The sequence below is a fragment of the Octopus sinensis genome, linkage group LG1 (genome assembly GCF_006345805.1).
Source record: "Octopus sinensis linkage group LG1, ASM634580v1, whole genome shotgun sequence".
NCBI classification, from domain to species: domain Eukaryota; kingdom Metazoa; phylum Mollusca; class Cephalopoda; order Octopoda; family Octopodidae; genus Octopus; species Octopus sinensis.
Window position 1 is genome coordinate 73,223,471 of NC_042997.1, and position 16,297 is coordinate 73,239,767.

A 16,297-nucleotide genomic window follows, 5' to 3' on the forward strand; every position below is an offset into this window, starting at 1 on the left:
AATAATAATAATAATAATAATAATAATAATAATAATAACACCGGGGACGTTTAACATGTGAGAGCGATAAAACAGTGCTCCGAAATCTATCCAAAAACATCGGAAACAAAAACATCGCAGGGAGCCAAAAGATAACTGACAAAGGATTGGACTATATCCGAGTAAGTAATACTCATTGAAATTTATTACTATTTTCCAAACGAAATGGTGTATTTTAACTGGATATCATCTCCACTTCTAACACAGCACAACATGTAAACATGCTTGATACATTACGATCCATCAACATGGATCATCTCCGGCCCCAAACACCATGTAGAAAAAAAAACTACGAACAAATTAAATAATACCGATATTATTCAACCCAAGAATAACAATAGTAGGTGCATTAGGCATGATAAAGAAATAACCAGACAAATACATAACAAAAACACCAGGACTTGCAAACACATATAACATACAGAAAATCGCACTACTAGGCACTGCACACATCCTACGCAGAACACTTTCAATACAGTAACCATCAGAGCATCACAACAAATCACAGCACATACCCAAGACACAGTGAAGTGAAAGCACGCTATAAAAATAAAACTACTGAATAATAATAATAATAATAATAATAATAATAATAATAATAATAATAATAATAATAATAATAATAATAATAATAATGGCAGAAATTCAAAAGATAGTGCTCATGGGAACTGCTCATATCCTACGCAAAATACTTTCTATGTAATCTCAAGGTTTAAAACAAACATAATTTTCGGTTTAAAAAAAAAAAAAAAATTTTTTTTTTTTAGACATTCATTAGTACAACACCCCACCCCCAAATATATGGCACACTAGCATAACAACAACATGAACTTCAACCCTGTTGTCTCTTGAGGTCTCTGGGTGAGACTTGGAGCCAACTTGTACAAATATAAAGCAAAAGTCAAACATAGAATAATAATAATAATAATTGCCCTGATGCAGTAACAGGCAGTTGCTCTCGTGGCTTCTGATTTTAACTAATTGGAAGTATTATCATGTACATTGTTTTGTCTTGGTATAAAATATGGGCTACAGCAAATATTCTGCCCAATACTACAGTTTTGCTTGTCAGTTGTTTGACCTTAACCAGTTGAGCATGTCCCTCAGTGGCTGACGGTATGTGCATCTCCGATCACGAGCAGAAGTAGTGGGGGAGCATCATAGCCATATGTTGAGAGGGATTCTTTTGGGCTTTCAGTAATTCACCTCTAGAAACGTAGGTGTTTCGTTCATCATCCTTAAACAACCCTTATTCAGGGACCTTTTGACCTACAGATTAAAATTTTTTTTGTAACTAAACACTTTCAAACTTCGGACACTGGTAGAATGTCTCATATAAAATATCTTTTACTCTTAGCATTTTTGAGAAAAACTTATATTTACGAAGTAATTTCACGTTAAAGGTGTCCTATTTCGGTAATTTCAACCAATCAATGATGTGTATTCAACTGAATAAAATTACTGCCGTTGTTTGTCAACAAGAAGTTCCGGTGGTGTATTTTTCTTTTTTCACCGTTATTGATGACAACCCTAACCCTAAAACCCTAAGTCTAACCATAAAGCCCTAACCCTTAAACCCTAAACTAAAACCAGTACAAACGCACGAACGATGTCATAAATAATAGTGACAAAAAAAATACACCGCCGATAGTTGTTAACAAAATTACCGAAATAGGGCTATTTTGACGTGAAATTACTTCGTAAATATAAGTTTTTCTCAAAGATGCTAAGAGTAAAATATGTTTTATATGACACATTCTACCAGTGTCCGAAGTTTGAATGTTTTAGGGACAGCTAAAATACTTAGGAGAGTTCTTGGTATCTAACGCTACTTGTTGGAATTTTTCTTTTCCAACAGTCTAATCTGTTGTGCGTATATGAAATTATAATAGCATGATAATACATACATGCAATGGGGATAGGGAAACAAAGGATTTCTACCATAGGTACAGATATGTTAGATGAGAGAATAGCAGATTGAATCGACTCCGTTAATGCATTGGTACTTATTTTATTAACCTACGAAGAGCAGTAGAGAAGGGAAATAGTACAAATAAGGAACACGAATATTAATGATACTCACACAAGCACACACACACACATACACACACACACACGCACTTACATACATATACAAATTGCACAGGTGTATATCAAGTAATATGTTTACAGTGTTATATTGATGCATTGACTGGAAAATTACAAGATAAAAACAACAAAAAAAATTATCACTACAAATAGCTGCCGTGTCAAGACTGTATTTTCGTCTATGTGTATTTATGCATCATCGGAATCGTCTTCATGCGTGCGCAACATTTCTTTTACCAGTAAAACTTCTATTACCATTTCTCACTTCCTATGTTCTTGTTGTCGCCGGTAACCAAATTAAATACAGCTTTCTTTACATGTGATTTACACATATCCCCATCGAGAATATCAGCTTCTTTTAACCTGAAGATTTCTGCTTTAGACATACTATTACGTGTATATTTGCACACTTACGTGCACTTTTCCTTCGTTTACTGTTTTTGAAATATGCTGTTGAAGCCCGTTGGAATGGGTATGCAAATATTAGACAATTTCTACTAATATGTAAGTGCGTATATGCGCGTCTTTATATTTGCATGTGTGTGTAAGCATGTGTGCGCACGCCTTGCGAATGTTCGAGTGCATGTATTCATACATATGCAGCTATATCTATATCTCCCTCTCCAACTTTCTCTCCGCTCCCTGTCTCTCTCTTTCTCTTTCTCTGTTTCTCTCTCTCTCTCTTTCTACACATACATACACGCATATACACACACACAAACACACAAATATACGGAGAAATCCAAAAGCCACGCACAATTAAGTTCAATACAGTCTGAAATTGTCAGACAGGCTTCCGTTTTTCAAAAAATGAATAAAATAAATACGATAAAAATGCATACACATGTACTTGTATATGATAAACAAAATTAATGATGATGATGATGATAAATGCCCTGATGTCGTAACAGGCAGTGGATTTCATGGCTTCTCGTCTTAACTAACTGGAAGTGCTATCATATACATTGTTTTGTCTTGGTATAAAAAAATGGGCTACAGCAAATATTCTGCTCAATACCACATATTTGCTTGTCACTTGTTTGGCCTTAATCACTGCGTATGTCCCTTAATGGCTGACGATATGTGCATCTCTGATCACGAGTATAAAAAGTGGGGGAGCATCATAGCCATGTCTTGAGAGGAATTCTTTGGGGTTAGTATAATTCACCTCTGGAAACATGGGTGTATTTTTACTTACGTCTTTATAAGTTACATGTTCAAGACTTTTGTTTAAAACTTTTTCAGATTCATTCTCAATCTCTTCTTTTGTGCAAAATACTTCCTCTTTCATCAGCAAGATGTATAACTCTTTTCTGTTGAAAGAATAAGAATTTTGATTAAGCAGATTCGATTAATATTTATAAATTTATCTCAATTCCCCAATTCTATTTTAAAAATTACTCTTAATTTGGCTAGCAATTGAAAACCGTTTCTTGAAACTAAAAATATATTTGATTTTATTGTAATCTAACACAAACTCGCAATGTAACACTAATACGATCAGTAGGGAATTAATATTAAAATTTAATTTCTTAAATTATCGAAGATATTTAATGACTCAAGGAAAATAGCTATTTAGAAATGTCATTAATTTTGTTTTTCCTTACATTTTATCGCCTAACTAACGGGACATTTACGCTTGAAGAAAGAACAAAATATATAGATTTTATTCATTAGCAGCTCACTTTTATTGACTCGTAACTCCAGTTTTCACTTTTCAAACGAGGTTCAAACCCGGAGCACACTAGTAAATTTCTTGAACTGTGTTTATAATACTACGCTTCACCATACTTTGAATATTTGTCAGAAGATATACTTCCTATTATTGACATATGTGAACCTTGGCGAAATACCTAACCATACATCAGTGATGCAACTACTCACTGTTGAAGGCTTGATAGCATTTCTGTTCAATAAAAAATATTGTACAATATTGCTCAAAATATATCCTCAGATCAGACTATAGCTCACACTGAATGATATATACAGTGTAACTTTATACTCAATGATAGCTAATCCCTTATGTATATTTGTTACATTCAACGCTAGCTGGAATTTGGAATCACATAAATAAATTCTCAAGGCCTGATGTAGTAGTAATTTTAATAAGTATTTAGTTTGTTAGGTTTTTATAATAAAAAATAAGGTGACATACCCCACTAGGTAGTTGAAGAATATTTGTACACATTTTACTTTGTGATGATTCGAGTTTTTCAATTAATGCTCTTACAAAATCTAAAATGCCTTTTTTCTGTTGGAAATTTCTTCCTGACACGGTCTACATTAATATCTTAGCTGTAACGAAGTCGAATCAAAACATTAACCACGGCATAAAATCCTAATCCTACAAGCATAAATGCTTCCCAAACAAGGCTAAATATTTTGCTAAAATCTTGACCACCATTTTCATGCTGGATGACGCCTTCCATTCTTTGCCGGGCTTTTCCGACACGTACTAGTAAATTATTTCTAACTTTAGAGTATCGGCCAAGGAGGTTACCAAACTTATAAGTATCTTTTGTCGAAAGCAACTAGTCCGGATCAGATCCCTGTCATTGCGGTCAAAGCCCTGAGATAACTCCAATTGTTATCCCAGTCATTGCCTTATGCTTTTTCTGGTTCATGAAAGAAGCTTGTAACTCACTCATTTTTCAAGAACTTTGTGAACAAATATTTCCATCTCCATATAGGCCAATTAGTGTATCGAAAGCAATCTGTTCTAATCTATCACTAATTAGTAAGCACATAATAAACCATTTGAATGAAGTAAATAAAGTAAAGTAAATAAAGTAAGTGGCAAACATTGCGGTTGTCTATATTCCATATCCGCACTTAACATACAGTCATCGTTCATAGATTGAGCGTTGCACTAAACAGCAGACGACTCTATGTTCGTGTAATTGTCTGAGACATTTCCAAAGCATTTGAAAATGTATAACACACAAGAATATTTTATAAACTGTAAATATAGATCATTCCAGTAACCTAACTGAGACTTGAACTTTGGAAATATATTCTGTGTTACATTTTATGCCTTCAAGTCCAAACTAGTATATTTCCACAGCTACCGTTAAATTTCTAATCTTCCGTCAATTTTGATATAAAAGACAGTTTTGAAAGAGTACCTACGTCTGTATATACTTTTAAGTTTGACTTAAGACGGGAGTAGTACATTACATCTCTTGCCGGTGCGATGCAACTCAAGTTTTCGGCTAGATGTACTATTTAAAAAAAAAAAAAAGATCATTGTGATCTTCAGTAATTTATCAGCTTCTTGGATTTTGATGGGTCTATGAAAAATAACGAAAACTAATTTCCCGCAATGGATGCCATTCAACTGTAATTTTTTTAAGGAAATTATATCAAAGAACATATTAGTTTCTGATATGTCAATACATGACCAGCGTATAAGTTATGATTTTCATACGTCGATGCAGATATTACCTCCTAAGTTTCCCTCGTACTAGTATATCAGTCATTTGCGACATGCAGAATAAAATTTTCAGCTCAGAAACACTAGACTCCGATAAAAGGTTTGAATACACAACCCATGAACTGTAGCCAATAAGTTACATAGCGCAACGTAATGATTTCATATTCTGGTAAAAATGGTAATAATATGCAAGTACTAAAATGAGGTATAATGTTATCGAAGCAACGACATAGGACACGTTTATATTACAGTGACTTGAACGAACGAGATAATATTACTAGTTTACAACAGCTTCAGCTGTTTTCTGTCCTATCGTTGTCTTTTCCAAACAATACTGGACCAAGAAATGCCATAATTTCCTATAATAATTTTATAGCAAATCTAATGCAAATAGACTTGTTCATTTTATAATTATTGAATATAATTTCAACAATGGCTTAATTTAAAGAAAGAAGTATATATGTGTAACTTGTTAGCATAGAGCAACTATAATGTTTTACAAAATGAAGATACAAATATATAATATTCTACGATATTAGTATAAAGATTGAGACCGAATTAAGTCCATCAACTTTTATTCATGCGCATAAATTCTCAACGTCTCCTACTATGACCTAGAATTTACTAGAAGGTTCCTGCTTTCAGATATCTATCGGAATATGAGTTAATAAGTTGTGAACACGAGATGGAACCACCTATGCACAGTATTAAAAAAAAATTCATGAATACTTAATTTTATTTGTTGTATGTAATTCAATATCAGAAAGGAAAAGTAATAAAATGCATTATCACCTACCTTGTGATTAAGCCGTAAAAGTGTTTTGATTTCGAAAGCATCGTTTGCTTTTTAGCAACGGGAAATCCGCTATGTGTTGTAGTAAGTAATATTTTAGCTACTTTGTACACTGACTGTTTCGGATATACTGTCACAACAGGACTTGCCATGACATCAAAAGCAGTATATAGTTCCGCATTCAACCTAAACAATAACATCAACAGATTACACATTTAAAAGAAACAAACCAACAATACCAAATACGCATAAAGAAATAAAAAACAATCTAAAATTAGCGATGTGGATAAAGAGCCATAAGAACAGAAGTTACTCGCGTCTTTCAAATCATATTTGGTAGTAAAGGCAACACTGAAGTGTTGCAATTAATGTAACATTTCTGCAACAAGATAACACGGCATACATTTAGGTTTTTCAGTAAGAAAAGAAATCAAACTCCTCTGAGTTTCCAAACATGTACTCCACTATTTTCCAGCGTGTTTTTTTTAGCTTGAGATGACTGAACTGTTGAGGATTGGCTGCAATTGCAATGGAACCCGTGACACGATACGGATGTTTGCGTTTGCTATCCGATATGATTTAGCTAAGATCCTAGTGACGGAGAAGTACATGTAGCCCCAACATATAGGAGATTACTGGGATCTTTACCTTTTGACCTACAGATTTAAAAAATACTAAACACTTTCAAACTTTGGACACTGGTAGAATGAGTCATATAAAACATGTTTTACACTTAGAATTTTTGAGAAAATCTTATATTTACTTTGTTATTTCACCTTAAAGTTCTCGTATTTCGGTAATTTCAACCAATCAATGACATGTATTCAGCTGAATAAAATTACTGCCGTTGTTTGTCAACAACAACAACTATCAGCGGTGTATTTTTTCGTTTGTCAAGGTTTTGGTGTTAGTGTTAGGGTTTAAAGGTTTGGGTTAAGGTTTTAGGGTTAGGGCTGTTATAAATAACAGTGACAAACGAAATATACATCGCCGGAAGTTCTTGTTGACAAACAACAGCAGTAATTTTATTCAGCTAAGTACGCGTCATTGATTGGTTAGAATTACCGAAATACGAGAAATTTAAGGTGAAATAACTAAGTAAATATAAGTTTTTAACAAAAATGATAAGAGTAACACATGTTTTATATGAAACATCGTACCAATGTCCGAAGTTTGAAAGTGTTTAGTTACAAAAAATTATTTTTTAAATCTGTAGGTCAAAAGGTAAAGATCCGACTACTGTGAAGGGTGTTGAGAAAAAATTCCCTTAAATTCTACTTTACCTATTTGCAGACAGGACATTGCCTCACTGAGAAGTAGCAGTCTTAGTATTCATACGAATATTTGCTGGGATGTCGAAAGCCGTACTGATAGTTACAATGACATTGATGAAGCAGACGATGCTTACGGAATGGCCGAAAATTAGAATAATAAAGATTAAGAAGAAACCTAGGTATTTGAATTAAGCGAAGTTGTGTGACGGAGAAACGGAGTGATTGACAAAATATGGGAGTGTGTTGAAACATATCAATGTGTTTATGTTGTGGAAGGATTCCACTCCCACCCAAGTGACTAAAATTGGATTAATACATTGCTATAAAATAAAGAACTGTGAGCAATTGATGGTAAGTAGTCCACTGCTAAGGCGGGGCAAGCTGGCAGAATCGGTAGTGCGCTGGGCGAAATGCTTAGCGGTATTTCGTCTGCCGCTACATTATGAGTTCAAATCACGCTGAGGTCGACTTTGCCTTTCATCCTTTCGGGGTCGATTAAATAAGTACCAGTTACGCACTGGGGTCGATATAATCGACTTAATCCGTTTGTCTGTCCTTGTTTGTCCCCTCTGTGTTTAGCCCCTTGTGGGTAGTAAAGAAATAGGTATTTCGTCTGCCGCTACGTTCTGAGTTCAAATCCCGCCGAGTTCGACTTTGCCTTTCATCCTTTCGGGGTCGATTAAATAAGTACCTGTTACGCACTGGGGTCGATATAATCGACTTAATCCGTCTGTCTGTCCTTGTTTGTCTCCTCTGTGTTTAGCCCCCTTGTGGGTAGTAAAGAAATAGGTAAGTAGTTCACTGCAAGCCGTTGGCATAGAGCGGTTATTGTCGTGTAACAGTAATTTTAGCGCGTCATATGAATACCATCTTCACATCCCCTGGTTCATAAATTATTTATCTAACACCAGGATATAATTGTAGCGACAAGTTACTCGAAGTTTGCGTTGGACGTTTAGAATTTGTTTTTGTACGAAATCAAAGAAAAAATCGTTTTGACATAGAAGATTTATTGGCTTCCGTAGTGCAGTTGCAACAACAACATCTGCTGCAACAGCAACTACAATAGCAACTACAACAGCAACAACAACGACACCAACAGTTGCTGGAATTAATATTCAAGAAATTTGAAAATATTTTAGGTCCTTACCCGCCAGACAGCGTGGCAAGATTTTGCCGATGGAACTAGGTGAGATTTTTTTTCAATGAATCAATTAATTTTTATCGAAAACTTTCAGTGAAAGAGGTTCCCTGTTCAATGCTCCCTGGCAATGTTTAAATTTGTCGAAAAAGATTGCCAAGATTTCGTCACCTATGCCGGAGTTGTTAACAGATAGTGTGAAAAATTCAAATTAAATGAATTAACCCCGGACATGTTCCAATGTCTAATATTGTTTCAAGGGCTAACTGCAAGCAAAGATACAGATATACGTTCCCGGATATTAACAAAATTAGAACAGTACCTGTGTCGACCGGTAACGGATATGAAAAAAGAGAAAAATGTCATGAACGAATTCATGTTATGGGTACGGTGGTCTACATTTTAAAAAGTAACAGTCCATTTAAAAATATAAAATACTTCAAGTGAAGTAAGATAGGTCATAAAAATCACACTGTAAAACAAAACCTGAAAAACGGTTCAACAGAAAAAATAACTTTAAAGGTTATCGGTGGCAAAAAACGAGCCTCAAAGGAAATTTATGTATGTAAAAGTCGATAACACAAACGTAAAGTTACTGATGGATACGGGCAATATCTCGATAATTAACACAGATACATGGGGGAAATCAGGAGACCTAAATTAAAAGAAACTTCGAAAATTGCAGATGGTGTTTAAGGAAGAAAATTATACTTTAAGGCGAGATGTTAAGTGACATTACATTTCGTGGAAAAACCTTAAAAGCCAAAGTTTCTAAATTGGATCTCTCTGACGCATACCTATAAATTAGAGTAGACGATGAATGCTCTAAATAGCTAACAATTAACATACATAAAAGACTGTATAAATACAACAGGTTAACATTTGTCTTAAAAGTCGCACAGACAATTTTTCAACAGATAATGGATGCAACGTTTGCGGTCTGTGAATTTGCAATTCCATATCTGGATGATATACTCGTAAAAAGCGAATCCCAGGACCAAAACGTACAGCACGTACGATATGTGTTCGAAAAAATTAGAGCTTACGGCTTTACACTGAGTGAAAAAAGGTGTGAAATTTTCTTACCGAAAATAACATATCCAGGACAAATCATTGTCAGAAATGGACGTCGACCAGATCCGATGAGGCTAGACGCAATTAAAGATATTCCTCTTCCGACAAATATTGCGATCTTACAAGCTTTTTTGGGACTGGCAAATTATTGCTAAAATTATATTCTAAATATGCATAAGGTAAGAATCCCACTAAATAACCTACTAAAAAAAGATATAAAGTGGAATTGGTCTGAAGATTGTCGGAAGGCTTTCGACGAAATAAAAATGATATTAACGTCAGATTTGTCGTTAGCACATTTTGATTTTACAATGGAGATTGTAACGGTATCGTAGCAGTAATGCTAAATAAATATAAGAATGGTTACATGAAGGCGGTGGTTCATACCTCACGTTCTCTGATATCAGCAGAAAAAATTACAGCCAAATTGAAACAGAGCTCTAGTGATTATTTATGCTGTAAAAAAATTTCATAGTTTTTACACAGTAAAAGTTTTTTACTTCAGACTGACCAACGTCCGTTATAATTTATATATGGGTGGAAGAAAGGAATCCCTGCCCATACTCCTAATAGGTTGCAACCCTGGAATACTCTATTATCAAACTATGATTTTGAAATGGAATATATACCATCTAAGAAATTAGGACACGCTGATTGCTTATCTGCGAGCAGAAAATTAAATTAAAAATGCTTTGTGTAATTTCATATGTGAATTGCCACATTACAAGGCACACAATTAAAAGCGAAAAATGATCAATTCCTAAGAAAAAATTAAAGATATGCTGAAGTCTAAATGAGATAAAAATATGCACAGCACAAATGCGAACCTATTCTCAATGTGAGACGGTGCGTTGATGTATGCACAAAGAATCAGCAAATATACTTCAAAATTCTTCAAGTTAGGCGAAGTTTTTTTGTAAACCTATAGATATGGTAAAGAAAGATGGGAGAACGGTGTAATTATTAAACAACTTGGAAGAATGATATTCCTGGTAAAAGGAAAAAAATGTCGACCATAAAAGTCATTTTAACCAATTTAAAAAAAAGATTTACGGAAAAAGCAGTTACGAGAAATGAAATTTTTACGGAAGTATTGTACGACACGTTTGAGGTACCAACACCCAAATAATTTGAAACTAAACGTTCTAACACCAGAAAAAGAACGGAAACACTGAAATTGAACCTTAAGCGTAAGAGATATTAAAATAATGAGTGGAATTTAATTCTCAAAATGGAAGACTCATTCTAAAACTGGAAGATGTTGTGGAAGGATTCCGACCACCGTCCAAGTGACTAAAAGTGGACTAACACATTGCTATAAAATAAAGTACTGTGAGCAACTGATGGTAAGCAGTTCACATCCCATAAATAAAAAATTAATTCGAACCTCAACAATCTAGAATGGAAAAATCTAATTGAACTACAAAGCGACAAAGAACTGACAATTAAAGAAGCAGACAAAGGAAGTGCTGTAGTTCTGATGGACACAGAACAAGATAAAAACTTAGTATTATCCATACTAGAAAACGAGACTTTCTACGAAAAAGTTATAAATTATAAACAATAAAAAACAATGAAACATCTTGCATCCTTAATTCTTCTATATGGAAAAGGCTTGACAGAAAAAGAAACAGACTACATCACGAACTTCAAACGTAAACCCAGTCATTTTTACGCCCTTCCTAAAATACACGAGAGCAAGATAAAACGTGCAAACAATCACTAGGCCAATACATAAATATCCAAATGCCCGAAGACTTGATCTTAACAACAACAATAATAACGATAACGAATTACCTCTCCTTATTTTCCTACTTGTGAAGTCATTCACTCGTAAATGTCACCACACATATGGACAAAAATTTCTTCTTAAGAAAATACGTATTCAAATAAGTAACCCATAATATCATGAACAGCGAAAGCGAAACCGGTCGATATATTAAAAATTATATTAAAACTATGTAAAGTGTGTGTATTTTCCTTTTTTAATTTCTCATATATATATATATATATATATATATAATATATATATATATATACATATTATATATATATATCTTCTTTCTTTCTTTCCTGAGCGTCTGATAATACATTACTTGTACCACGTCCTCGCGTTGTTGTATTTTCATGTTTCGTCTTCTTTGTATTCACTATATATATATATATATATATATATATATAATATATATATATATATATATATATATATATATATATATAAAGTAGACAGGTTGTTGGATGATTACATATATATTTTTATTTACATTTTATATACATTTTAGCGCTTTCTTCCGTTAACGGATTTATCAAAGAGTGGTCTAAATTAGATTGCTTGGCTTTTTTATATATAAATTTTTTTGGGAGGTTTGCCAAGCAAGGGATAATAAAGAAAAACATTTTTGAGAAGGAGGGTGAGGTAAAGTGGAGTGGCTTTTGTATTGGTATGGTCAGACTTGTTTGTTTATTACATAGTGGCCTTTTAAGGTAGGGGAAGGGAAAAGAACTTTTGTGTTTAAATTGGTCAACTGTTTAATTGAACAATCAGATGTTTTTTTTAATTCTTCAGTAAAAATCATAATTGCATTTCCAGGTCATGTTCATTTGTATTCATTAATGTTGTATGGATGTGGTCAAACATTTTTGAGTGAAATTCTAGTTGTTTTCGAAAGAGTGAACTTTTAGTTCATTATACACTCACACAGCAATTACATATATATATATACACGCACGCACACATAAATACATACATACATACATATATATATATATATATATATATATATATATATATATATATATACTCACACACATATATATATACATAGGTATATCGATACATATAAATTTGACATGAGCGCTTCTTTCTTGTTTTGGGATGCATAGTCAAATGGCTGGTTGGAATTGCGCGAAAAATTACGCAGTTGTGTAGAATGATCCGGTGTTGATGCTGGGCGTATTTTTTCAAAGTTCCCAAGGTTACCGAGATAATCTACTATAATAATATTCTTATGTTAATGAATGAGAAAGGAAGGGTGGTAGATGAATAAGAAAGGAAGGGGTGATGTCATACTTGGTAGTGTACGCTGAAAAATAAATCAAACAGCGTTTCAGCGTCAATATATGTGTGTGTCTGTAAAAGAGGGTATGTGAATGTGTGTGTGTGCGTGTGTTTCTGTATGTGGGTGCGTGGGCGCGTGCATTGGAAGTGCGGTGGTTCATCTTTGTTCGCTTAGTATTTGGGTTTATGTTTTGATTTCGTTTAATCTTGGTTGGTCTTTTTTTGGGTCAGTTACTTTTAGCGGTTTGACAGAAAAAAAGAAGTCGAATGTTTACACAGAGCAGGTTTTACAGCCACATCATCCAAACCGACCGCTAGCATACATATATATATATATATATATATTATATATATATATATATATATATATATGCTAGTATATATAATATATATATACATACTTAAAATATTGCAGCTAAAATTAAAATTTGAATATTAAAAAATATTTTATTATAGTTTACAAATAACACTATACTTATTTAAGTAGAATTTGGCTAATTTACTACCTTAAATACAGAAACAAAGTGACTACAAATTAGCTGAACAGTTTTGTACAATAAATTTAAAAGATGAGAATTGAAAAAAGTGATAAATTAGAAGAATTGGCATTCTTTGCTGCAATATTTTGAGTAAAAAGTTTCTTATTCTTTACCTTACTCGAAGTAACAGTTTTTCCTATTCTTTTACAGGTGTAATAACTTGTCCTGTACATTTCCAGCTTTATAATCTTAAGAATATTACTTCTCGTGCTCGCATTTTTCCATGTAATATATATATATATATATATAGGCGTGGCTGTGTGGTAAGAAGATTGCTTCCCAACCACACGGTTCCGGGTTCTGTCCCACTGTGTGTGGCACTTTGGGTAAGTGTCTTCTACTATACCCTCGGGCCGACCAAAGCTTTGTGAGTGGATTTGGTAGGCAGAAACTGCCAAATTCAAGCCACGAAAGTTCTCGCGGCAAAAGCCATGTCTCTATCAGCCGCTGCTAAATTCAAACTATGACGAACAGAGAAGATGGCCTAGAAGTCGAAAATTTTAAACTCACAGAGACAACACTAGTATATCGCCTGAGGATCTAATTACACAAACAAACAGTTGCACAATCAAATTCCTGTATGCTTGGAAAACTACGTTGTGTCAAAACAACCGTAGCGATTAATAAATAAATGTCCATCTGTACGCCTTCATCTTGACTCCAATTTCTTCAATTATATATATATATATATATATGTGTGTGTGTGTGTGTGTGTGTGTGGTGTGTGTGTGTGTGTGTGTGTGTGTTTGTGTGTGTGTGTGTGTGTATACACACATTTATATATATACACATACATTTATATATATATATATATATATATATATATCCAAATATATATACATATGTGTATATATAAACCATAAAAGTCAGTATGAGAAATGAATATACATTTATTTAACCATGTGACATCCTTAGAATTACGGCTGTTTAACAAGCTTATTCATGTAGTATTACTTCACGTGGGGAAGAAATTATGTTTACATGTTTACATGTTTACATAAATATTCTGGTTGGCATTATGCTTTACAATTGTATATTTACAAATCAACGAAAATAAAGTTAGTTCATTAGATTGCCAGAATATGATAGTTACAGCAACGTTCAATTGTGTGTGAGTGTGTGAGTGTGTGTGTGTCTGTGTGTGTGTTTAATTTACTGCCTCCTTGCCCTGCTATCGGGCTGTAGTTATAATAGTGTGTCACTCATGCAAAGTGTTCTTTGTTTCCAAACTACTACGTAATCATGTCTAGGCTTGATGAAATATGACCTTACTTGGAAACGAGTGCTGGCGACGTGAATGACATCCGGGTATACAAAATCTGTCTGATTCGTGCGAGTGTGGAAGAGCGGATGTATATTATATATATATATATATATATATACTACATGGATGATAATATTTTGAGACGAGGTTTTAGAACCGTGAGTGATTGTCCAAGTGTTTCAATTCTGTGTATGTACATGTATTTATCGACAACTGAAATTTATCAATGGTTTCTATCTTTGCTTTGATGCGATATTTTCTATTATTAATAAAACTGTCAGCAGTGTTGACGACAGGTTATGTGAGTTTATTTATAATTAAAATAACACGTACCTTTTAGAAGCCAGCACAAGGTGCGGTTCTGCACGTAAGAATGGGATACACTTTAATTCAAGGATGGCATGGTAAAAGGGGTGCGTAAAGTAATCCCCGATCCATTTGGCGATCAAAACTGAAAACATTATTGGTAAAAGGAACTGAACATCGTTGGTAATTTCTATCTAAAAAGAGAAATTACATACAAACTATAAACTGTAATCAACCGAATGAAAAATATATGTAAGCTATCAATCTACAAGAATACAAAATTAATACTAGATTTTCGGTGCATCTAAAGAACGCCTTAAATTTCATTCAGTTGAATGCAAATTGTAAATTATTTATTACACGAATACATAGCATCACACATTGCCTTTCTGTGGATTTGTGTGTTATGCGCACGTGTTTAGCCTGTACAATATTTAGTATACCCTTATTTGGTATTTATCTTAGATCACTTTGTTTCACTTATACTAAGTAAAATTACCTAGACTATAAATGTGTTCGACTTCTTGATAAATATGAATGATACTTTTGCAGAAAATGTATGCCTTTAATATATACGAGATGAAGGCAGTGAGCACGCTGGGCGAAATACTTAGCGTTTTTCGACCGTCTTTACGTTCTGAATTTGAATTCCGCCGAGATCGACTTGCTTTTCTTCCTTTCGTGGTCGATAAAATAAGTAGAAGTTGAACACTGTTATTGATGCAATCGACTAAGCCCTTCCCATGAAATTATTGGCCTTGTGCCAAAATTTGAAATAAATTTAAAATCAATATATACAAAGTGTGTTCAAAAAGTATCCGACTTTATCTTTTCCCGTCAAAACTCATGCCGTGTGAGCAAAATCCACTGGGTGGGAGGTGATGCTGCCCTTTCTGTGCAGGCACAAAAATTTTCGTACCGGTTGACCGCATCATCTCCCGACTAATACGCCCAGAGTAAAAACGTATAGTGCATTGTTGTCGGATTTTCGTTTTAACGCCAGATGAGAGAACGTATTGAACAGAGGCCGTAAATCCATCTTTCATCTCCAGAGATGATGGTCTCCATGAAGTCTTGGTCGTAGTTTACACAGACCAGCATGTTCTGAGCGATTTCCATGCATGTTGCTTCTGCTGCTCAGCCAGCAACTAAGGGGCGAATTCCGCTGACACTCTCGGCACGCACAAATCCTCTATTAAAATTGAATGCACTGATCCTGTGTTTATTCCTGCTTCGTTAGCATTTTCTTTTATTATTACACGACAGTCTTCTCAATCGGCTCCTCGGA

The 16,297-nt window shown here is 34.0% G+C and overlaps 1 protein-coding gene across 2 annotated transcripts in view; it reads right to left on the reverse strand.

The window, feature by feature from the left end:
* The window catches only part of LOC115218801 (chloride channel protein A-like), a 242,837-nt gene that overhangs the window by 31,953 nt on the left and 194,587 nt on the right, over positions 1 to 16,297 (reverse strand). For both annotated transcript variants that reach the window (XM_036501937.1, XM_029788739.2), the window contains exons 14-16: positions 15,037 to 15,203; positions 6,357 to 6,539; positions 3,326 to 3,440 (exon numbers count right to left, since the gene is read on the reverse strand). In XM_036501937.1, coding sequence (XP_036357830.1) covers positions 3,326 to 3,440; positions 6,357 to 6,539; positions 15,037 to 15,203 — 465 coding nt within the window. The remainder of the gene's footprint in view (positions 1 to 3,325; positions 3,441 to 6,356; positions 6,540 to 15,036; positions 15,204 to 16,297) is intronic.